At 37.9% G+C, this 23,630-nt stretch overlaps 1 protein-coding gene, 1 non-coding gene and 1 pseudogene across 3 annotated transcripts; 1 reads left to right on the forward strand and 2 right to left on the reverse strand.

The window, feature by feature from the left end:
- Positions 1-1,782: 1,782 nt before the first annotated feature.
- LOC132167621 (acetylserotonin O-methyltransferase-like) lies at positions 1,783-2,945 on the reverse strand. 2 transcript variants are annotated; one of them, XM_088513748.1, is made up of 3 exons: positions 2,630-2,945; positions 2,181-2,518; positions 1,783-2,079 (listed from the first exon to the last, which is right to left on the reverse strand). In XM_088513748.1, exons 1-3 carry the CDS (start codon positions 2,943-2,945, stop codon positions 1,783-1,785), a joined length of 951 nt encoding a protein of 316 aa, XP_088369874.1. The 2 variants fall into 2 exon arrangements, with proteins under 2 accessions (XP_088369874.1, XP_059434611.2); XM_059578628.2 differs by having other exon boundaries at positions 2,181-2,945.
- A 34-nt stretch (positions 2,946-2,979) lies between these two features.
- Positions 2,980-4,453, reverse strand: LOC132169834 (acetylserotonin O-methyltransferase pseudogene; annotated as a pseudogene).
- A 13,519-nt stretch (positions 4,454-17,972) lies between these two features.
- On the forward strand, positions 17,973-18,079 carry LOC132168304 (small nucleolar RNA R71). Its single transcript, XR_009438820.2, has one exon. It is a non-coding gene; the product is annotated as a small nucleolar RNA R71 (small nucleolar RNA).
- The last annotated feature ends 5,551 nt before the right edge of the window (positions 18,080-23,630 follow it).

A 23,630-nucleotide genomic window follows, 5' to 3' on the forward strand; every position in this document is an offset into this window, starting at 1 on the left:
TCAAGAATCGGATTCAGGTGAAACCAGCGGCATTAGAAAGCTAACACAAAATGCTACAAATCTTTGTGAAATAAGATTTTCAAAATTCGAAAGTTAGCTATGCCAAAATCGTCTCGCAAGATAAGAAAGAAAATTTGGATGAATCCTATTCCAACTAGAACTAGTTTTTCTTCCCATTTCAACTAGTACTAGGTTTTCTTGTAATCTATATATAGAGAGCTGTTATGCACGAAATTGTAAGTAATTCCACATAAGAATTCCATGTGCTAAGAGAGCGTTTAAGATATTGAGCGTTAGGGTTAGTCTCTCTTAGAGTTAAAGATTGTGTCTTCATCACATATCATATACAACCGAAGTCTACCGGAGTTCCGGTAAAGGAGATCAAGTAGAAGGATTGTGCCAGATGTTCTGGAAAGGGCTACTGCGGTAGAAGTCAAGTGGGTCGTTTGTCTTATGCAAGGGAGTGTCAATTGCAAAGGTTTTGTAAGTGTGAACTTCTTGTAATCCTTATTCTTTTATAGTTGATTGATGTCCTGGGTTTGGCTGCCCCGGAGAGGTTTTACATTTTAGAGAGTTCTCTAAATGGTTTCCTCTTCGTAACCAAAATATTTGTGTCTCTGTGATCTATTGTTCTACATATTTTGGTTGTATGATTGTTTAATTTTTAATTCCGCGTATTATTTGCATATACCTATTCAACCCCCTTATTGGTGTCGTTTGGAGTCGTATATAGGTTTTTCACTACTGTTACTTTCTTACTAGTGCTCTGGTGGCACCCAATATGGGTCTAATGGTGGTTTGGTCAAAAGTGTTGTTTGAATCAAAAAACAAGGCAGTATTTGCAAAACAATTCAGATATAAAACTCTCAAACAATGTTAGAATTGCGTGCCTTCATTTTGTTTTAATAATCATTGAAACAAATATATCAACAGTAGACATATAAAAATGCTAGACTGAGCAAATATAGCCTAGAGAAGGCTCTGATACCACATGTAATAATTCAATATATAATTAAATGTTAATTGACAATAAAATTCGCAGCGGAACGAATAATTATATAAATACCTCTAGCCATGCTTTGCTCAAGCAGCTTGAAGAACAACTCCACAGCAATCAAACTAAAAACTAAAATTATTATTGAGAGGTTCTTCTGACCTATGCCTACCAGTGAGTGACAATTGATGGAATACACAGACCTTATTTATAGGTAGGTCAGGGGACCCTCAATTAGAGCTGTTAACTTAATTATTCCTCCCATCAAGGAATAAAATCAAATCAATACAGCTAATTGATTCCACAAAATAAAATCTTTATTGAAATCAAATACTTGTTCCACAAGAATTAAATCAGTAATTTAATTCAGAATATTTGATTTGCACAATAAGCTTTAATTGAAATAAATTATTGAACACCGTAATTTTATAATTACAATAATATATGTGACATAAAGGGACATACTTTAAATGAAATTTCTTACATTAGAAAACTCTAGAGAATAAAGAGTTGTTTCACGAAAGGAGAAACTCATGAAGAAAGGGAACAAAAACCATGAGAAGGGGGTCGGAGGAGGAGGAAACTAGAAGGTCCCTCCTCCTCAAGCTTAGTCGGCTGCGTTTGAGACAGGAGAGAGAAGAGAGGTTTTTCTTTCTAGAGGAAACCATAATCTTAAATTGCACGCAAAACGAAGCAAGCTACATCAAACAACCTGTCTTGTACAACGTTACAGAAAGAAAATTACAAACTTATATTATATAGGACTAGAAATCCATGCACTATATATATTACGGAAAAGCCTCAATGACAGATTGCACAGCACGAATGGGTTTCACTGTGTATCGACAAAATCCAGCCTTGCCAAGAACAAATCCCCACTCCTTGAAGGTCCTCTCTTTGCCAGTATTAGTATGGGCCATCACGATCATGTCTAGAGCCAGCCTCACATCAGTTAGCTTGTCCGTTTCTGCTTCTTCAATCACTGCTTCAACAATTATTACCTTCCCTTTATCCTCTGGAATGGCTTCTCTGCATTTCTTAAGGATTTGGATGCATTCCTCGTCTCCCCAATCATGGAGAACCCACTGCGATTGATCACAAGCCAAATTAATTAATTCATTACCCAAACATGCCTTCTTCTTTTGGGCTTCCTAATTATCACATAAATGATCATATACTAATTTACCTTTAGGATAACAGCATCAGCCTTTGGAACACTTAAAAACATGTCACCCCCGACATGTTCAACTCCGATGGACTCTGTCGCAACCGAGACAACATGAGGAAGATCAAAGTTGATGCCTCGAAGCCATGGGAATGCCTTCACCAACGTTTGCAAAGTGGTTCCGTTGCCCCCACCCACATCCACCAAACTGCCAAGCCCATCAAATACTTCTGGGCAATCGTGAATCATGGCAGGCACCGCCAACCTAGCATCACAAGCCATTGCCTCATTGATAAGCTGGCTGTGAGCGGGATTCTCTGCAGCATAGCTCCATAAATCTTCGCCATGAGCCGCATCAAATGGCGAAGTGTCATTGGCTAGAACACGGGCGCTCAGACTGTGCCATGGTGCCAGCATCACTGGGCTACTTTCTAGTAAAATCAAAGCCGCCATGCTACGTTCTCCATGTCTCATCAGACGGCGTGACAGAGCCGTTTGTGCATAACCTGGGGAGCCATGGGCGGTGGTGAGTTCCTCTTTGAATATCCCGCGGTGCATTAGAAACCTCATGATGCGGTAGAGAGGGGACGGAGCGCATGCTAGAGCTGATGACAACTCAGATAATGCCATCGGGCTTCCATGGCTTTCAATGGAATCGGCTATCCCAAGCTCAATAGCACACTTCACTACCGCCATTTCTGTGAACCCGAATGCGTATTTCCAGATAGCCACTTCCGCTTGTTCCTCTTCCTCCTGCCATGTTGCTTCTCTTTGTTTTTCTTCCATCTCTAGTCAGTTTGAGAAATCTAGCTATTTTATGTTAGCAATATGAATTCCACATCAGCAAAGCCTTGCAAGCTGTCAACCATCTAGCTATGACATCCTGCTGTGAAGACCTGTTGACACCAATCAAGGAAACACTATCAACCATGCAAGCTGTCAAGCAATCAGCTCATATATCTTACAGCTGTGGAGAAACATTGACACCCGCTAAGGAAAGCATGGGCAACCAACTAAAGAAACAATCTCTGCCTTACAAGGAAACTATTAATGTGCAGACAACAAGGCATTCTCAAAATTTGCAAGGAAACACATCAATAAGGAAAAATAGCAAAGAACTCTCAACGGTTATAAGAAAACACATCAACAAAATATATCTCACATAAGGCAATTGGGCTGTAATTGATATCTTTTTTGTTATTGTAAATCAGTGTATGTTTTCATTCCTTATTTTTCAGTGTACCTTTTGTATATATATCACCGTGTACCTCTCAGTGAAAGTTAAGCAATAAACTTTTCTCTTTGCATCTCTTAGATTTTCTTAACTTTTTAGCATTGCATTTCAGGTCAGAGCTTCATATATATATACAAGAATGAATAGTTGCCGCGCATTAGGAAGCGAAGCTATCGCTATCACTATCACAGAATTCTTTCACGATCTCACTTGTAATTTTTTTTTCTTCTTCTTCTTTTCTTTTCTCATTTAACGTTTATGATAATTCAGCCAAAGACTGGCCCTCGACTGACGTTGCTTTCTACACACACACACACACACACACACACACATATATATATATATATATATATATATATATATATATATATATATATATATATATATAATAAAGACAACTAATGAATGCATGGAATGGATTGTTGTGAGTGCACTACAGCCATTGCCCCCGCCCACATCCACCAGACTGCCAAGCCCATCAAATACCTTTGGACGATCGTGAATTATTGCAGCCACGGTCACCATGGCATCAGAAGCCATTGCTTCATTGACGAGTTGGCTCTGAGAAGGATTTGCTTCTAAAAAGCTCCATGCATCTTTGCCATGAGCCACCTCAAATGGTGAAGTCTCATTGGCTAGAACACGGGCATTGAGAAAGTGCAATGATGACATCACCATTGGGCTACTATTTAGCATAATGAAAAGCAGTCAAGCTGTGCTCTCCATATCGCATCAAACGGCGAGACAAGGTCGTTTGTGCATAACCTGGGGAGCCATGAGTGGTGAGTTCCTCTTTGAATATTCTCCGGTGCATTAGAAACCTTATTATGCGGTAAAGGGGAGATGAAGTGCATGCTAGAGCTAATGACAACTCGGATAGTGTCATGGGACTTCCATGGCTTTCAATAACATCGGCTATCCCAAGCTCAATGGCACACTTCACTACCGCCATTTCTGTGAATCCGAAGACGTATTTCCAAATACTCGCTTATGCCAGTTCTTCTTCTTCGCACCATTTTGTCTCTCTTTGTGTTTCTTCCATCTCTCTCTCTCTTTGTTTTTTTTTTTTTTGGATGAATGATTGAATTTTATATCAACAAACAAACAACTACAGAACTCTCTTTAGTAAAAACTAAAGAACAATGACACTACAAGTATCAACCCCCACCAACTCTCTCTCTCTCTCTCGTCTCTTGAGCAATCGATTAATTGCTTAAGGCTGAGGTTATACACTTGAGGTTGAGCAATCTATATATATATACGAGAAAGAGAATTGTTTTCGCAATAAGAAATGAAGTTGTCATCATGCACAATAATTCTTTCAAGATTGTACTGCTATAATTTTTGTTTTAATTTCCTTTAATTTAAGATAGTCCATGATAGGAGTTCACGATAAATTGACAGAAATAGGTTGGGTCCTACGTGGGACTCCATCAGTCCACCAATAAAGACCGGTCAGAAAATAAATGCATCTTTGTCGATCAATATAATTGTTTCAAGATTGTAGAGGAGTTACAGAACCCTCGAAAGTAGAGCTGTGCAACTGTGCAAGCATGTTCACTTGCAATCAGGTAAAATACGTGCCTCGCTATAAAAACACGTGAATCATAGACTATTTTCAAAGTTGAAAACATCACATGCTGGCTTGTTTCACCTCTTCGCCCATCCCCACAAGCCCCCCAACACCACTCCACCCCCAGCCCACACAAACCCCCCCCCCCCCCCCCGTGTCAGCAGTCAGCACCCAACGCGCCCATGATCAGTACTGGCGTACTGCCAAGCGTCAACCACTCCAAGTTACATGTCCATACCAAATTTAAAGGTACGGTGTTGAAAGAAATTTTGAAATACTTAAATTAGGTTCGAATCTTTGCAATAAATAATTTTTACATATGCTTAATTAGTATTAATAGTTTTAAATTTTTATTAATATTCTGATGGGACTGAATTAATTAGGCTATAATTCAGTCGGATCGAACTTGAGAGAGCCCTTATGGTTCTCATAGTCTAAGTCCTTTTTTTGCGGCTCCAGCAGGTAGATGTTATTATAGTTACGCTCAAATATAGTCACGTACAATTCATCTTCCTAGCCTACCAATTTTTGCTTAAGAAATAAAAAAAAATGTACATGTCCATATTGAGGTTCGAATTACTTAATTGAACAACGCTATATGGTTCAATGAAAATCGGCTTAAGGCAAAAGGTTAAAATAAGGCTTTGGTAATGTGTAAAATTTGTAAGTGTTGTCGGTAAATTTGTATTTTTTTTTTTTTCTAAGCAATACGGGAGAGAGGAGAAAAAGGGACATGCAGTAAATTTGTACTTGTAACTCTCTTTTAGTCCCTAAAGTATACGTACCTTCCATAGTTCAATATCATATTTCTTTTGCATACACAATATTGCATATAATTAATAGTCAAATTATAATCATTCCTTAAACCTTAAGACCTTTAAAATCACCAAACCGTTCTGTAAATATCCCAATATTTTACAACACTGAATTTTAGTTTGTCTCCCTTAAAAATTGAATATTTTCTTTTGAAATTTAACTTAATAAAAACCCAGGGGTGGCCAGCCTTGTTGGGATTTGAACGCATCACACCAAGTCACCAACCCTCAATCATAGACTATTTTCAAAGTTGAAAACAGCACATGCTGACTTGTTTCACCCCTTCGCCCATCCCCACAATCTCCCCCGCAGGCCGTGTCAATAGTCAGCACCACTACAAGAATTTAGGTCTTTAGGGGCGACTTCAAGTTGCCCCTAAAAGTCCTAAAGTGAACACTGTTGACAACAACGTCGACTTTTCGACCTTAAAGGTGTCGACGCTAATAGTCCGACCCTAATGATCAAATGCGTGATTATCAGCGTCCACTTAAAGTCGACCCTAATGATCACTTTTAGCGTCCACTTTATCGACCCTAAAAGTCGAAATGGTTTGACCCTAAAGACTATGGTTGATAATCAACCATTCGCGTCCACTAAAAGTGGACACTGATAGTTAACCATTAGGGTCCACAAAGGTCCTAAAGAAATTTAAAAAAAAATTAACTATCAGCGTCCAAACCAAAGTGGACGCTGATAGTTAATCATTAGCGTCCACAAAGTGGACCTTAATGGTCCAAAATTTTTTTTTAAAAAAATTAACTATTAGTGTCCAAACCAAAGTGGACGCTGATAGTTAACCATTAGTGTCCACAAAGTGGATCCTAATGGTCCTAAAATTTTTTTAAAAAAATAATCTGCGATCGATCGCACAATCGTGTGCGATCGATCGCAGTACCAGTAGGTTTTCGACATTTTATGATCGATCGCACTTGGAGTGTGATCGATCGCAAAATATAAAAAACCTACTTAAAAACCCTCTGGTACTGCGATCAATCGCACTCCAAGTGCGATCGATCACAGAACCAGGGAACACTGGTATTCCCTGGTATTCGGTTTAATGAGCATTTTTCTAGCGCCAGTAGATGGTAACTAAATAAACTTCAAGCATAAGTTACATTTTATGATTCCACAGCAGCTGAACTAGAAGTCATGAGCAATAAGAAATATAGCTCCAAACTTTCAAATACACGAACTGATCATTCCAAAAATTGACCCAAAAAGCATACACCCAACCTCCAAGCCTCCAGGGATGCAAAATGAAAAAAGATCTTTGTATTTAAGAGGCAGCTGCTTTTCTGGAGGGTAAACAAATAAGACCTGAAAATAGAACAACAACCAATCAAATCAAATGTGTAACAAACATCTAAATGCAAATGAACTCAATATTTTCATAAGATACACAAAGTTATTACAAAATCACTAGCTAAATTATAATACATATTCCTGCAGAAACACAAAGCTTGATACTCAAGACCTCACAAGATAATAAAGACAACTAATGAATGCATGGAATGGACTGTTGTGAGTGCACTACAGCCATTGCCCCCGCCCACATCCACCAGACTGCCAAGCCCATCAATAGCGTCCACTAAAAGTGGACGCTGAAGACCAATTATTAGGGTCGACTCTCAAAGTCGACCCTCATACTCATGTATTAGGGTCGACTTTGTTGACCCTAAAGAGTACGTAGAAGAATTAAAAATATATATATATATATATATATATATATATATATATATATATATATTTCTAAATTGCGCCAATGGTTGGTTAGACCAGAAGATCAATTGTCTATCAACATGTTTTTGAAGTTGTTGTGTTTGTGCTTACTCTTCTTGTTTTTACCGCAAAACATTTTCAACCATGTATATTATTAAAACTAAGCTTCACAACAAAATTAAAAATGAGTTTTTGACTGATTCGTTGATGTTGTACATTGAAATATAAATTATTGAAAAATTTAATATACATATTTGAACGCCACTCTGGCCCAAAAGTCAAAGCTAAGGAACTTGAGTCCACTTATATATATTAACTATAATTATTCTTTATATTTTTTCAATGTAAGATTCAACACTCACAAATCAACTTACAACAACGAGACAAACTATATTTGACTTTCTGTTACAAGCCTCAGCCCCATATTTCTTGGCAATTCCATATAGTCAAGACTCAAAGACAATGAGATTGTTTAAGGTTCTTTTAAATTTCTGTTGTGGTGAGAGATGTCTAGCATGTAACAAATCACTTTTTCTTCTGCAATTTTCTGTTGTCGCGGACAACATCAGCACCATCTTTGCGCTCTTTTGCTTTGAAGTGACTATGCTGGACTCCATCACCAACATTATTTGTTTCAACAAGGCATTTGAATCTTGGACCTTAAAATTTGGCTTTTCATTTTGTGGTCCTTGAAAGGCTTATTTGTAGTATCTTAATATCTAAACCCCTTCTTGTAGGGAGAACTAGTTTGATGATGTTAGGTTATGTTTTGGTACATTCGGTTTGCATGTATGTAAGTTGTTGAAAATGAAGCATCTCAGCATATCCAGAAAGTTGATTCTAGAAGGCCCTGTTCGGACCGCCAGAAGCCAGGTCCGGACCCAATATCCAGAAAACTCAATCTGAAGGGCCTGTCTAGACCGTCAGAAGCCGGGTCCGGACACAAAAACCAGCAAACCTATTTTGATGTGCAGGTCCGAACTGCCAGAAGCTGGGTCTGGACCCCATTTCCAGCAAACTGATTTTGAAAGGTAGGTCCGGACTGCTAGAAGTTGGGTCCGGACTCAAGTTCCAGAAAGCTGCATTTGAGAGTCAGGTCCGGACCGTCAGAAGCTGGGTCCGGACCCAATTCCCAACAAGTTCATTTTATATGGCTTGTCCAGACACAAGACTTGGATGTCCGGAAACCACGAGGTGTTACGCATATGTAACCCTAGCCATGTCCGGACACCCACTTATCCCTGTCCGGACATGGCTGCTGAATTGTTATTTTATTCTCTATTTAAACAAACTATTTTGCTTATGATATGTACGTATTTTGGAGAGCAAAATTAGAGAGCTTAGAGAGAGAGAGAGATATTGTTCTAGTTTATTTGAGAAAAGATTAAATACGTGAAGCCAATCGGAGTTCCGGTGAAAGGAAATCTTTTAGAAGAATTGTGCTAGATGTTCTGGAAAGGGCTACTGAGGTAGAAGTCAAGTGGGTCACTTGTCGTGTGCAAGGAAGAGTCAAAAGTTTTGTAATTCTTCTTGTATTCTTTATTCTTCTTATAGTGAATTGATTTCTTGGGTTTGGCTGCCCAAGAGAGGTTTTACATTTAGAGAGTTCTCTAAATGGTTTCTTCTTCGTAACCAAATATCTGTGTTCTTAAATGTTCATTTGATATCTGTATTTGGTTGAATATTATTTGTTAGGGTAGATCTTATTCTACATAATCTTTGTGAAACACCTATACATTTGAATAGGTGTCGTTTGGAGTTGTTTTTAGAATTTTCAATTGGTGTCAAAGCGGGTACACTCCGTGAAGGAATTTTTTCCTGAGTGTGATCTGAGACTTCATATCAAATATCTCTTACTGTTGCTCATAATTCCCTTCATGTCTTTGACGGAACAAATTATACGCTTTGGAAAATTCGTATGAGAGCATACTTTAAATCTATTAATGTTTGGCATATTGTTGAATCTGGATGGACACGTCCAGACAAAGCAATAGCTGAATGGACAACAGAGGAAAAGAATAATGCTACTGCGAATGACAAAGCTATAAATGCTATTTACATCTCTGTTTCAAATGAGGAATTTTCAAGAATTTCTAGATGTGAGATAGCTAAGGAAGCTTAGGAAACTTTAAAAATCACACATGAAGGAACTAAGGTTGTTAGAACTTCAAAAATTCAAATGTTGGTTTCTCAGTTTGAGGAGATTAGAATGCAGGAAGATGAAACTTTTGATGAATTCTATTCAAAGCTTAGTGCGATTAGAAACTCTACCATTAATTTGGGAAATAAAATGGATGATGCTAAAGTGGTGAAAAAAATCTTAAGATCTTTACCTGAGAGGTTTATACCCCGAATTGCAGCTATACAACAGAGTAAGGACTTAGATACTATGAGAGTCGAAGAACTTGTAAGTTCCCTTCAGACTTCTGAGCTAATTCTACCCAAACTCAAGAAAACTAAAAACATTGCTCTTAAAGCAAAAAATGTTAAAGTCAATTCTTGTGGTTCGTTTGATGAGGATTTTGGGGATGATGAAGAATTTGCCCAGTTTGCTAAAAAATTTAGAAAATTCTTTAGACCCATGAATGGAAAGTTTAAAAATCAAGACTCAAAAGTTCCTGTGAAACCTAGAGGTGAAGTTAGAAGTAATCCTCGAGAAAACTTAGAGACTGATAAGAAGGATAAGTTTACTAGTGGACGCAAATGTCATGAATGTGAGGTCGGGGCTGTTGTGCAAATTTATTTAACTCGCAAGTGCACGAATCAATTGTAGTTAATGGATTGCAAGTGCGAGATCGAACCCATAGGAAATTGTATTCTTGAAAGCAATTTTAAATCTAAATTAATTAAATTCTAGTCTAGTTCCAAATTTTTGAGAGATTTTTTTGTTTGAATGAAAAAGCAAAAGCATGAGCAATTTAAAGTGATTGAAATCTTATGACGAGCACTAAGGTTTCGGAATCCGCACTCACAAATTCATAACAACATAATTTCATGATCTATAATATTCCACAAAGTTCTCATATATAAATCTTAAGTTTGTTTTACTATTGCTTCAAAGAATTAATCAAAAGATCCCATATATCCATTCATAACCCAAATCACAAAAGAAATCCAATATTCGATCAAATCATTAACTGTATCCGTAAATCACAAGAAAATATCCAATCTTTATCAAAACATCAATTGTATCCAGAGAATAAATCACAGGGGAAATCCAATTTTTAACAAAGAAAACCAAACAATCAATTGTATTGAATAATCTTAAATCATCAAGTGTATCCTTGAATCAGAAAAGATATCCAAGAGTTATTCAATCCAATTGATTAGAAGTAAAACAATAGAGCAATTAAACCATTAAATTGGGAAATATTACATACATGAAACAAAGTTGCTAATCATAAGTGAGGCTTCATCTTCAACCTTAGTTGAAGGTTTAGCCTCTTATGTTATTGAAAGACAAAACAAAATTGATTGAATTCATAATGTAAAATCGAGTACTTACAAATAAGAATCACAAAGTAGAGATTCAAAAGTTAGGAAAACCTTAAACTCTCTTCTTTCTCCTCTGCAATCTTCAAATTCGTAGCCCCCTCAACTAATCTGATAATTCCCTATTTATAGACCTAAAACTTAGGGTTTTACAAGTTGAAATCGGATACAATTCGTCCAGGTTTGTACCATTTAATTACGGGACGATTTTGGAATAGTAAACGTCCGAATTATGAAAATCCTATTTCACAATGAATTGTAGTAGTTTGAGTTAGCTTTCCAACGCCACTTGAATCACCTCAATCGAATATGTGAACGAAAAGTTATGGTCAAAATACTAAGACGTGTAGAATCTGAATTTGAATCCAATTCGAAATTTTATCCAATCTTATCCTTAATCCGATTTACCCATTTCTTGGATTCGGTTAAACTTAACCACATCATCTAGGTCTTCTCAAAGTATGTTTTCTTCCAAAAAGTAGTTTTTCTTCAACACCTACAAAATTCTAAAAACACAAAACTAACATAAAACATCAGATAATAACACAGCTAAAGGATTAACACAAGTAAATTAAGGGGTCCAAATATGCAATATTTGGCACACATCAAACACCCCCAAACTTAACTTTTGCTAGTCCCTTAGCAAAACAAAACAAAAAATAGAATGAAAACAAAACAAAACAAAACATAAATCCTCTTTCGTGGGAGAGACGATTGCATTTAGCATATGCAACAAGCCTTTTAAACCCCTAGGCACCCCTAGTGAACGAGTGAAGTCTCGTGAGGGCTTAACAGGAATGATACCCACAAACATTGTAGTACTATGTTGTTAACAAGAAAGAAGTTTCACATAAACCATGGTTCTTATTCATGAGCAAACTTAAAAAGACAAACACCATCATCACTATCAAAAGGAAATCCAGAATCAAATCACTCATAAATGAACAATTTAGACTTCATATGTTCTGAAATGTGTAAAGTGTAATTAGCATACAATTATGAAGCTTTCAGCTTAAACTCAAGACAAGTTCCATAAAATTTGTAAGAATCCCTAACAGATGAAACAACCAAGGCAAGATATGCAATTTTTTTTTTTTTTTTTTTAACAGACTTTGTAGTGTCTAACTCCCTTAAGCTTTCTAATTGACCCATGTAACAAGTGTTAGGCCAATGACTCCCAAGCCAGGTGGCTTTAGGGCACTAGATGTAAAACATCTCTAAGGGTTTAGTAACTTAAGTCAAAAAGGCTACGAAGCCAGACTAGCCATATCTTAAATCAATATTGAATTTCACACCTTTTGACACGAACACTCAATGCTTAATGAGGCAAGAGGTCCGGTTACTCAGCGAAAAACTCAACATGATCTTTCTTTTCTTTTTCCTTCTCTTTTTATTTATTTATTTATTTTTTTATATCTTGCAAGCCAATGGTTATTCATCAATAGGTCATCCAACAAATTTCAAAGAGAACAAGCTTAAGCTCAAACATCATACCTCACAGAAAACATGCTAATGTGCTCATAAAAATTTATCTCAAAACAAGTGAAATCTCTTTTACCCAAAAATAAGTCAAAGGACTCAGACTCCAAATGACATAATGATGTGTTCAACCCTTTAAGCAAGCTAATGAAATGCAAACCACAGTCACAGTTTAACTCAAACTTGACAAAAACATAGCATAATTTTTTTTTTTTTTTTTTTTTTTTTTTTTAACACAAAAAGACAAATAAAACTAAACAAATAAAAACAAAAATAAATAGACAAAGATAGACAAAGTGTTTTTCCATACCCCCAAACTTGAATCACACATTGTCCTCAATGTAGGCAGAAACACAATACCAAGAGGTATAAGGAACCAGAGTGAGCAAAGAGACGACCCCCAAACTTACTCATAATAACACCTGTCCTGAAAAACACAAAAATAAAACAAAAATGAAGATAGACGAAACAACACAAAAAATGACTAAAAATACCAAAGAAAAAGGAATGCCTCCCATAAGCGCTAAGTTTACAGTCTTCAGCCAGACTTTTCACCGCTGATGATTAAGTAGACGACATAGGATCTTCCAAAGGCAATTCCACACTCTCCGAAATTTTCAGTTCCAAGAATGGCTTCAACCGCTGACCATTGACCTTGAGAGCACTTCCATTCTTAGGATCCTGGATTTCGATGGCTCCATGAGTAGAAACTGCACGCACTATGAATGGTCCAGTCCATCGGGATTTGAGCTTTCCTGGAAACAGATGCAGACGTGAGTTGTAAAGGAGGACTTTCTGACCAACTTCAAATGATCTTCTCAAAATGTTTTGGTCATGTATCTTCTTCATCTGATCTTTGTATAGCTTGGCACAGTTGTAGGCATCATTCCTCAATTCTTCTAATTCATCTAGCTGTAACTTCCTTTGCTCACCAGCCTTGGTGAGGTTGAAATTTAGCTGCTTTATAGCCCAATAAGCCCGGTGCTCCAATTCCACAGGGAGGTGACAAGCCTTGCCATACACGAGTCGGTAGGGAGACATGCCAATTGGAGTCTTGAATGCAGTCTGGTATGCCCACAGAGCATCATTGAGTCGAAGAGACCAGTCCTTCCTTGTCGGGTTCACCGTCTTTTCTAATATCCTCTTGATTTCTCTATTGGATATCTCAACTTGCCCACTTGTCTGAGGATGGTAGGGAGTTGCAACTTTATGAGTAATGCCATACTTCTTCATGAGTTGCTCAAAATATCGGTTGCAAAAATGCTTCCCCCCATCACTGATGATGGCATGTGGTGTCCCAAAACGTGCGAACACATTTTCTTTCAAAAATTGCAACACAATTTTGTGGTCATTAGTCTTGCATGCAATGGCCTCCACCCACTTGGAAACATAATCCACCGCTACAAGGATGTAAAGATGCCCATAAGAATTAGGGAAGGGCCCCATGAAATCAATGCCCCAAACATCAAATAGCTCCACAATAAGGATCGGGTTCAGCGGCACAATATTCCTTCTTCCAATGCTCCCCAATTTCTGACATCTATCACAGGCTGAACAGTAGGAATGGGCATCACGAAAAATGGAGGGCCAATAGAATCCACTTTGAAGAATTTTCGCAGCGGTCTTTTTAGAACTGAAGTGGCCTCCACATGCATGATCATGGCAAAAAGATAGGACATTTTGCTGGTCATTTTCAGGAATGAATCTCCTTATAATCTGATATGGGCAGTATTTGAACAGGTAAGGATCATCCCAAAAGAAGTACTTCACCCCAGCCAAGAATTTTGATTTGTCTTGCCTGGTCCAATGTGATGGCATCTGGGCAGTGACAAGGTAGTTCACTATGTCTGCGAACCATGGTGCAGGATTTTGAGAGATGTACATAAGTTGTTCATCAGGAAATGTCTCAGCAATCGGCACAACATTATCATTAAAGTCCACAACCAGCCTGGATAGATGATCAGCTACCACATTCTCGGAACCCTTCTTGTCCCGAATTTCAATATCAAACTCTTGTAGCAACAGAATCCACCGGATGAGACGAGATTTAGCATCTTTCTTTGACAATAGATATTTCAACGCAGCATGATCAGAGTAGACTAAGACTTTAGATCCTAGCAAGTAAGATCTAAACTTATCCAGAGCAAACACTACAGCTAACAACTCCTTTTCAGTAGTGGAGTAGTTAAGTTGTGCATCATTCAGAGTCTTGCTAGCATAGTATATGACATGTGGAATCTTCTCTACTCGCTGACCCAAAACGACTCCCACAGCATAATCAGAGGCATCACACATTATCTCGAACGGAACCCACCAATTAGGTGGCTGAATGATTGGTGTAGAAGTTAAGGTCTTTTTCACAATCTCAAAGGCTGTCTGGCACTTGTCATTGAAGTCAAAAGGAACATCTTTTGCCAATAGATTACATAGAGGTCTTGCTATCTTGCTGAAGTCCTTGATGAATCTTCTGTAGAACCCAGCATGTCCCAGAAATGACCGAATCTCCTTAACTGTCTGCGGGGGCGGAAGGTGAGATATCAAATCAACCTTAGCTCTGTCAACCTCGATACCTTTGTGGGAAATTACATGCCCCAAAACAATTCCTTGTTTCACCATGAAGTGGCATTTTTCCCAATTCAGAACCAAATTCTTCTCCTTGCACCGTACCAACACCAATGTGAGATGATGTAGACATTCCCCAAATGATAAACCAAAGACTGAGAAGTCATCCATGAAGATCTCCAGGTGACGTTCAACCATATCTGAAAAGATGCTGATCATGCACCGCTGAAAAGTGGCGGGTGCATTGCACAATCCAAACGGCATACGGCGATAGGCAAACGTACCGAACGGACAAGTGAAAATAGTCTTCTCTTGATCTTCGGGGTCCAGTGAAATTTGGTTGTAGCCGGAGTAACCATCAAGGAAACAGTAGTACTCATGGCCTGCCAATCTCTCCAACATCTGATCGATGAAAGGTAGAGGAAAATGGTCTTTTCTTGTCACGGCATTGAACTTCCTGTAGTCAATGCACACTCTTCATCCTGATTGCACACGAGTGGGGACCAGCTCATTTTCCTTGTTCTTGATAACTGTAATCCCTGCCTTCTTCGGCACCACATGAATGGGACTCACCCATTTGCTGTCAGAGATTGGGTATATGATTCCCGCATCCAGAAGTTTAATTACCTCTGCTCGAACTACCTCTTGCATGGCCGGATTCAACCGTCTCTGTGGCTCGCGAGAAGTTTTAGCATTTTCTTCCAGATGAATCTTATGCATCACTACGGCAGGGCTGATTCCTTTGATATCTTCTATTGACCACCCGATTGCTTCTTTATGCTCTCTCAAAGCTTCTAGCAGCTCATGTTCCTGATCACTATCCAAATCGGCAGCAATGATCACAGGCAGAGATTCTATAGGATCTAGATACTTGTACTTCAGGGTGTCTGGTAGAGGCTTCAACTCCCGCTTGACAGGCTCAGCTGCTAATAAAGATGGATCAGGGGACGATGTCAAAGTAATTTCTGTAGTCTCTGTCTTTATCTCAGGAGTTGAGTCTAACAAGGCGTCAGCTTGTTCCAATAAAGTGTCCAGTGCCATGTCACTTCCCAATGCAATCAGGCATTCTCCCAAGGGGTCTTCAATATCTGGTTCATTGACAGTTTTCTTTACTATCTCCTCAATTAAGCATGTGCTTCTGACCTCCTCATACTCAAATGGCTGCTTGCTGATATCAAAGATGTTCAGTTCCACTGTCATGTTTCCAAATGATATCTTCATGACTCCAGTTCTACAGTTGATTAGGGCATTAGCTGTAGCTAAAAAGGGACGCCCTAATATGATTGGAACTTGAATTCCTGCATTTTTCATCTCTGTATCTAAGACAATGAAGTTCACAGGGTAGTAGAACTTATCAACTTTGATCAGCACGTCTTCAATAATTCCCCTTGGAACCTTCACAGATCTGTCAGCCAACTGAAGTGTAATTGAAGTGGATTTCAACTCTTCCAATCCCAACTGAACAAATACTGAATATGGCAGTAGATTTACACTGGCCCCCAAATCCAACAGAGCTTTCTCAACTCGATTGTCACCAATCTTGTAAGCAATGGTAGGACATCTAGGGTCCTTATACTTTACAGGCATCTTGTATTGCAAGATAGAGCTGACCTGCTCAGTCAGGAAAGCTTTCTTGGGGACGTTCGTCTTTCTCTTGATGGTGACCAAATCCTTCAGAAATTTGGCATAAGAAGGCACTTGCTGGATGGCATCTTGGAATGGAATGTTTATCTGCACTTGCTTGAACACTTCCAAAATATCATTGAACTTCGAGCTCTTCTTTGGCGGTTTTAGTCTTTCTGGATACGGAGCTTTGGGTATATACTTTTTGGAAGGATCCTCAGTAATCGGAATGGCAATGTCCGGTCCTGTGTCTTCCGCAGGCTTGTCCAGGTTTTCCTTCTCTTCTGCGGCCTTAGTGGCCTCTTCAGACATGACCACTTGATTATCCACCTGTTTGCCTGACCTCAGAGTGGTGATGGCTTGTACATGCTCCTGACCATGCATAGAGGCGGAGGAACTTCCAATCACAAATTGCCCTTTTGGGTTAGGCACGGATTGACTAGGGAACTTCTCTCTTTCTCTTTCCCCCACCTGATTTGCTATCTGGCCAACTTGTCCTTCTACCTTGATCATGGCCTGCTTAAGTTCTTGTATGTCTCTGCTATTAGCCATGTTAGAATTCCTCAGCTCCTGTATGGCTTGATTGGTGAAACCTTTTAGCTCTTGTACAGATTGGGAGTTGGAATTCTTGAGCTCTTGTATAGCTTGGGAGTTGGACCGGTCGACTTTTTCTATTAATGTTTTCATCATGTCTTCCAGTGATGACTGTGGTGTAGGCACTTGAGTGGTAGACTGATAAACAGGCGGTTGAGCTTGTTGAGATGACCTGAACTGATTTTGAGCTTGAGTGGTATCTCTTTGGTTCAATGGCTGATTCTGCTTCCAAGAGAAATTGGGGTGATTCCGCCACCCTGTATTGTAAGTTTCGGAAAACAGCCCAGTGGTGGGTTTTTTGTACTCATTGAAGGCATTGACTTGCTCAGTTGGGTACTCTGTTGACAGAGTTGGGCAATTTTAAGTGAAGTGCGTTTGACTATCACATAACCCACATGCATCAACGTGGTAAGTATCTGCTGCATTCACTGGTTTGTTTAAGACCATAGTGTCAAACTGACGCTTGAGAACCTTGAACTCCTCCCTTAATTCAGCATCGTTCCTCACCTCATAGATGCTTCCTGTCTTGGGAGCGGGTTGTTTTCTGTCCCAACTATCTTGAAAATTCTATTGTTGTGCTCGTTCAGCCATTTCATCCAAAGTTTTATAAGCTTCATCCCCAGTAAGACTTAAGAATTCTCTACCATTCATCGTCTCAAGCGAGTTTCGCTCACTTGGTGTTAGTCCCCTGTAGAAAATTTGAACTAGCACCTCATTCTCAAACCCGTGGGGTGGGCATTTTATAGTAAGCTCTTTAAACTTCTCCTAGCTATCGGTGAATCTTTCCCCTTCTTTTTGTCTGAAATTGGTGATCTGTAGACGGAGGGCATTGATTTTGGAAATTGGGAAGAACTTGTGGTAAAACTTGCTTTGCAACATATCCCAAGAAGTGATAGATCCAGGTCTATTGTTGAGTAGCCAAGATTTCGCCCTATCATGTAGGCACAGAGGGAATAACCGAAGGCGCACCGCTTCTGCTGGGGCATTTTGTGTATTAACAATGTCGCAAATTTCCAAAAAAATCCTCACATGAACATATGGATCCTCATTCTTTAATCCTCTAAATGCAGGAAGGTGACCTATTGTACTCGGCTTCAGCTCGAAGCGAGTAGCTGGCAACACTATACATGACGGTGTGTTGGTAATGTTGGGTACGAACAGCTCCCTAAGGGATCTAGGTTGATTTCGTTCTCCCATCTTAACAGACTTTTCCGAATCAGACTCGGAACTTTGAGAATTGGTGGGTGAGTTTGGTGGCTGTCTTAGATTCTCTCTCACTGTTCTTTCAATTTCAGGATCAAAAGAGTTTAACTCCAGATTTAAAGACCTACGACCGAACATGCAAACTCACGAAAAAGGACCAAAATATTTTGGCTAAAATCTACTTAACTGTTGCGGTTGCTGTCTTGGCCACAAGTGTGCATCGATCGTAGTAGGGCTGTAACACAAACAAAACAACAACAAAAAAACAAAAAGAAAAATCTTTTTTTTTTTTTTTTTTTGTATTAGTAACACGAATAAAACAAAACAAATTGCAAAAAAAATTAAAATCCTAATTATAACTAGTAGAAGAATAAAACTAATCTAGAAATAAATTGGTTTTAAAAAATAAACAATTCCCCGGCAACGGCGCCAAAAACTTGTTGTGCAAATTTATTTAACTCGCAAGTGCACGAATCAATTGTAGTTAATGGATTGCAAGTGCGAGATTGAACCCATAGGGAATTGTATTCTTGAAAGCAATTTTAAATCTAAATTAATTAAATTCTAGTCTGGTTCCAAATTTTTGAGAGATTTTTTTGTTTGAATGAAAAAGCAAAAGCATGAGCAATTTAAAGTGATTGAAATCTTATGACGAGCACTAAGGTTTCGGAATCCGCATTCACAAATTCATAACAACATAATTTCATGATCTATAATATTCCCCAAAGTTCTCATATATAAATCTTAAGTTTGTTTTACTATTGCTTCAAAGAATTAATCAAAAGATCCCATGTATCCATTCATAACCCAAATCACAAAAGAAATCCAATATTCAATCAAATCATTAACTGTATCCGTAAATCACAAGAAAATATCCAATCTTTATCAAAACATCAATTGTATCCAGAGAATAAATCACAGGGGAAATCCAATTTTTAACAAAGAAAACCAAGCAATCAATTGTATTGAATAATCTTAAATCATCAAGTGTATCCTTGAATCAGAAAAGATATCCAAGAGTTATTCAATCCAATTGATTAGAAGTAAAACAATAGAGCAATTAAACCATTAAATTGGGAAATATTACATACATGAAACAAAGTTGCTAATCATAAGTGAGGCTTCATCTTTAACCTTAGTTGAAGGTTTAGCCTCTCATGTTATTGAAAGACAAAACAAAATTGATTGAATTCATAATGTAAAATCGAGTACTTACAAATAAGAATCACAAGGTAGAGATTCAAAAGTTAGGAAAACCTTAAACTCTCTTCTTTCTCCTCTGCAATCTTCAAATTCGTAGCCCCCTCAACTAATCTGATAATTCCCTATTTATAGACCTAAAACTTAGGGTTTTACAAGTTGAAATCGGATACAATTCGTCCAGGTTTGTACCATTTAATTATGGGACTATTTTGGAATAGTAAACGTCCGAATTAGGAAAGTCCTATTTCACAATGAATTGTAGTATTTTGAGTTAGCTTTCCAACGCCACTTGAATCACCTCAATCGGATATGTGAACGAAAAGTTATGGTCAAAATACTAAGATGTGTAGAATTTGAATTTGAATCCAATTCGAAATTTTATCCAATCTTATCCTTAATCCGATTTACCCATTTCTTGGATTTGGTTAAACTTAACCACATCATCTAGGTCTTCTCAAAGTATGTTTTCTTCCAAAAAGTAGTTTTTCTTCAACACCTACAAAATACTAGAAACACAAAACTAACATAGAACATCAGATAATAACACAGCTAAAGGATTAACACAAGTAAATTAAGGGGTCCAAATATGCAATATTTGGCACACATTAGGGGTCATATTCGAATTGAATGTGCTAATCTAAAAAAATCCAAAGGTAAAGCTTTTAATGTCACTCAAAGTGATGAGTCGGATGATGAGAAATCCGAAGAAGAAGGTGAAGGAGGAGTGAATTATTTAGCTTTTACTGCTTCTTACGATAATGATTATAAGACTGTTAACTCACCTCATATGCTAAACAAATCTGAAATTGAATATGATGATGAGGTGGATTTACAAATTGCTTATAATAATTTGTTTGTGGAATGTGATAAATTAAACAAGATGAATAGGAGAAATCTAAAAAATCTGAAAGAAGCTGAACTTTAGAAAGAGAGGTTAATGAAATCTATGGATGAATGTTTAGCTATTCGAAATACTTTGACTTCTGGAAACCTCATGCTGATTGCTAAAGTTAAATCTCTGGAAAAGGACTTGAATGATTCAAATGATCACTTAAAGAAATTTTCTAGTGATAAATTGAATCAAATGTTAGGAAATCAGAAACATTTATATGATAGGACTGGATTGGGTTTTAATAAACATGTTGATTCATCTTCTTCAAATGTTGCTACCACTTCTAAGATCATGTTTGTGAAACCTAAAATGAAAGATGAAGTAATTGAGAACTCATGTTTTCCTAAAGAAAGTTCAGAAGATGTGACCAAAAAGAATAAAAAATTCAAGGTTCCGGTAAGGACTAACTTAAATTCTAAGTTTATCCCTACTTGTTTTCACTGTGGTGTCAAAGGTCATAGTCGACCAAATTGTTTTCAAATTAGGGCTAAACAACCATGGTCTCAGCAGAATATCCCTAGACTAGATGAACTTGGAATTGGGAATCAACTAAAAGTTTTAATTGCTCAAGTGAAACTTATTAGTGAGAAGTTAGCAGCTTTGTCTAATTCTGTTGATATAAAAGATATGTCTAATTTGAGTGACAATCATGTGAAAACACCTTCTTAAAAGGAACAGGTCTGGGTTAAAAAGAAAGATCATCTATGCTTAGTTGCCCATACTGCCTTAAGTGTGCTTAACTCATGTTTGTGATTTCTGGATAGTGGTTGTTCCAAACATATGACAGGTGATAAGACTTTATTCAAAGAGCTTAAAGAAGGCAAATGAGGTGGAAGCATCACTTATGGAGATGGCAGCAAATCGAAGGTGATCGGTCAAGGAATTGTGGAAATTTCCGGTGCTCCTACTCCACATGAAGTGTTGTATGTTGAAGGACTCCGGGCAAATTTATTAAGCATCAGTCAGTTTTGTGATTATGATCTAGTGGTTTAGTTTTCTAAGAAAGAATATAGCATCTTTGATTCTCAAGGGAAATGGTTGATGGGAGGAGAGCGCACTGTTGACAACTGCTATTGTCTCTCATCAACTTCTCAGATAAAATGCAATAAGGCAACCCTGGACACTGGAGAATTGTGGCATCAACGGCTGAGACATCTAAATTTTCATGGTCTGGTCAGAGTCTCAAAAACAGAAGCCATAGCTGATTTACCCAAGATTCATCAGGCTGATAAAGGAAAGTGTGGACCATGTCAATTGGGAAAACAAACTAGAACTTCACACAAAAAGACTTCAGGTATTTCTACCTCTAGAAACTTAGAGCTTCTTCACATGGATCTCATGGGACCTACACGGACAGCGAGTATGGGAGGCAAGAAATACATTATGGTGGTCGTGGATGACTTCTCTCGTTATACATGGGTAATTCTGTTAAGAGAGAAATATGAAGCTTTTGAACAAGCTTAGATCTTGTTCAATAAGATACAAAATGAACAAGACTGTCTCATCAAGCGAATCCGTAGTGGTCATGGCAAAGAATTCGAAAATTCCAGTTTTGAAGATTTCTGTGCTCAACAAGGGATCAAACAAGAATTTTCATCTCCCATAACTCCTCAACAAAATGGAGTAGTCGAACGGAAAAATAGAGTCATACAGGAAATGGCTAGAGTCATGATACATGCTAAAAATTTGGCACAACATTTCTAGGGAGAAGCAGTCCATACGGCATGTCATATTGTAAATCGAGTTTTTCTCAGACCAACAACTACCAAGACACCGTATGAGCTATGGCAAGGCAAGAAGCCCACTGTCAAATATTTTCAAGTGTTCGGAAGTATGTGCTACATTCTTCGTGACAGGGAGAACTTGGGGAAATTTGATGCCAAGAGTGACGAAGGAATTTTTCTTGGGTATTCCACTACAAGTCGAGCTAGTCAAGTGTATAACATAAGGACCAAGTGAGTAATGGAATCAGTCAATGTTGTCATCGATGATGAAACTACCAAGGATCACCTTGCAGAAGAAGAACCTCTGGTTAGGGGGAGCAAATTGATATCTCTGATAAGACTCATGAACCTCCTAGTCCGAATGTTTCACCAGTCCATACATCAATATCTTCAGCTGCAAAAGACATGTGTAGCGCCCCAGATTTTAAAAGTCTTATTTTAGATATATTTATTTGATGATGATTAGGTAATGGTATTTATTCTCGAGGAATTTATTAGATCATATGATATTGATTTGAGATTATATCTGATTATTTTACTGGGTGATTTAAGAGATATGATAATTGATGACCGATTAATAGAATTTGGAGTATGATTATAATAGTTGGTGATTGATTAAATGAGGACAATAGACAAATTATTTTAAAATGCGAGTTAACCTACAATACTTGCTCATAATCACCTTATCTTTCTCTTTTCTTTTATTATTACTTTTTACTATTTTTTCCCCATCTTTGCCGACCAACTCACCTAATTCTTATTTTTCTTTCTTCTCATTTCCCCATTTTTCTTCACAGCAGCCCCACACCCACTTATTCTCCTACTTTGAATTATTGACTAATGCTTTGTACTTTACTTTCTCTCTCTTTTCGTGAGGCCCCTACCCACTTTCTTTTCTTCCTTCTTTCTTCCTTTCTTATTTTCTACCAGCACACTAACCCCTCTCCTCCCCCACTCTCCCCAATGCCACTTATTACCACTCATTGCTCCTTCCATTTTCTTCCTTCCTTCTCTTACCACACGGTTTGGACTTTCCTTTTCATTTTCTTGACTTCACCTACTCTCATTTCTTATTACTTAACGTAGAGGAAGAAACAAGAAGATAGAGAGAGGGAGCTTTACGGATGTAAGAAAGAGAAGATAGAGGGAGGAAGAATGTTGCAATAGAGTGAGAGATGGACAATGAAGCATGAGAAAGAGAAAGCGGGTGAGATGCTGAGGGGGAGAAACAGAGATTTAGAGGATGACCAAAAGAGAAATTCGCAAAATAATAAAAATGGGTTCTTTAAAGGTAAAATTCTTCTTCCTTTAACTATGGGTATTTGATTTTAAGTTGAGTAACGGGTCTTAGATGAGA

Source organism: Corylus avellana, chromosome 2, assembly GCF_965113065.1.
Source record: "Corylus avellana chromosome 2, dhCorAvel1.hap1.2, whole genome shotgun sequence".
Lineage (NCBI taxonomy): Eukaryota > Viridiplantae > Streptophyta > Magnoliopsida > Fagales > Betulaceae > Corylus > Corylus avellana.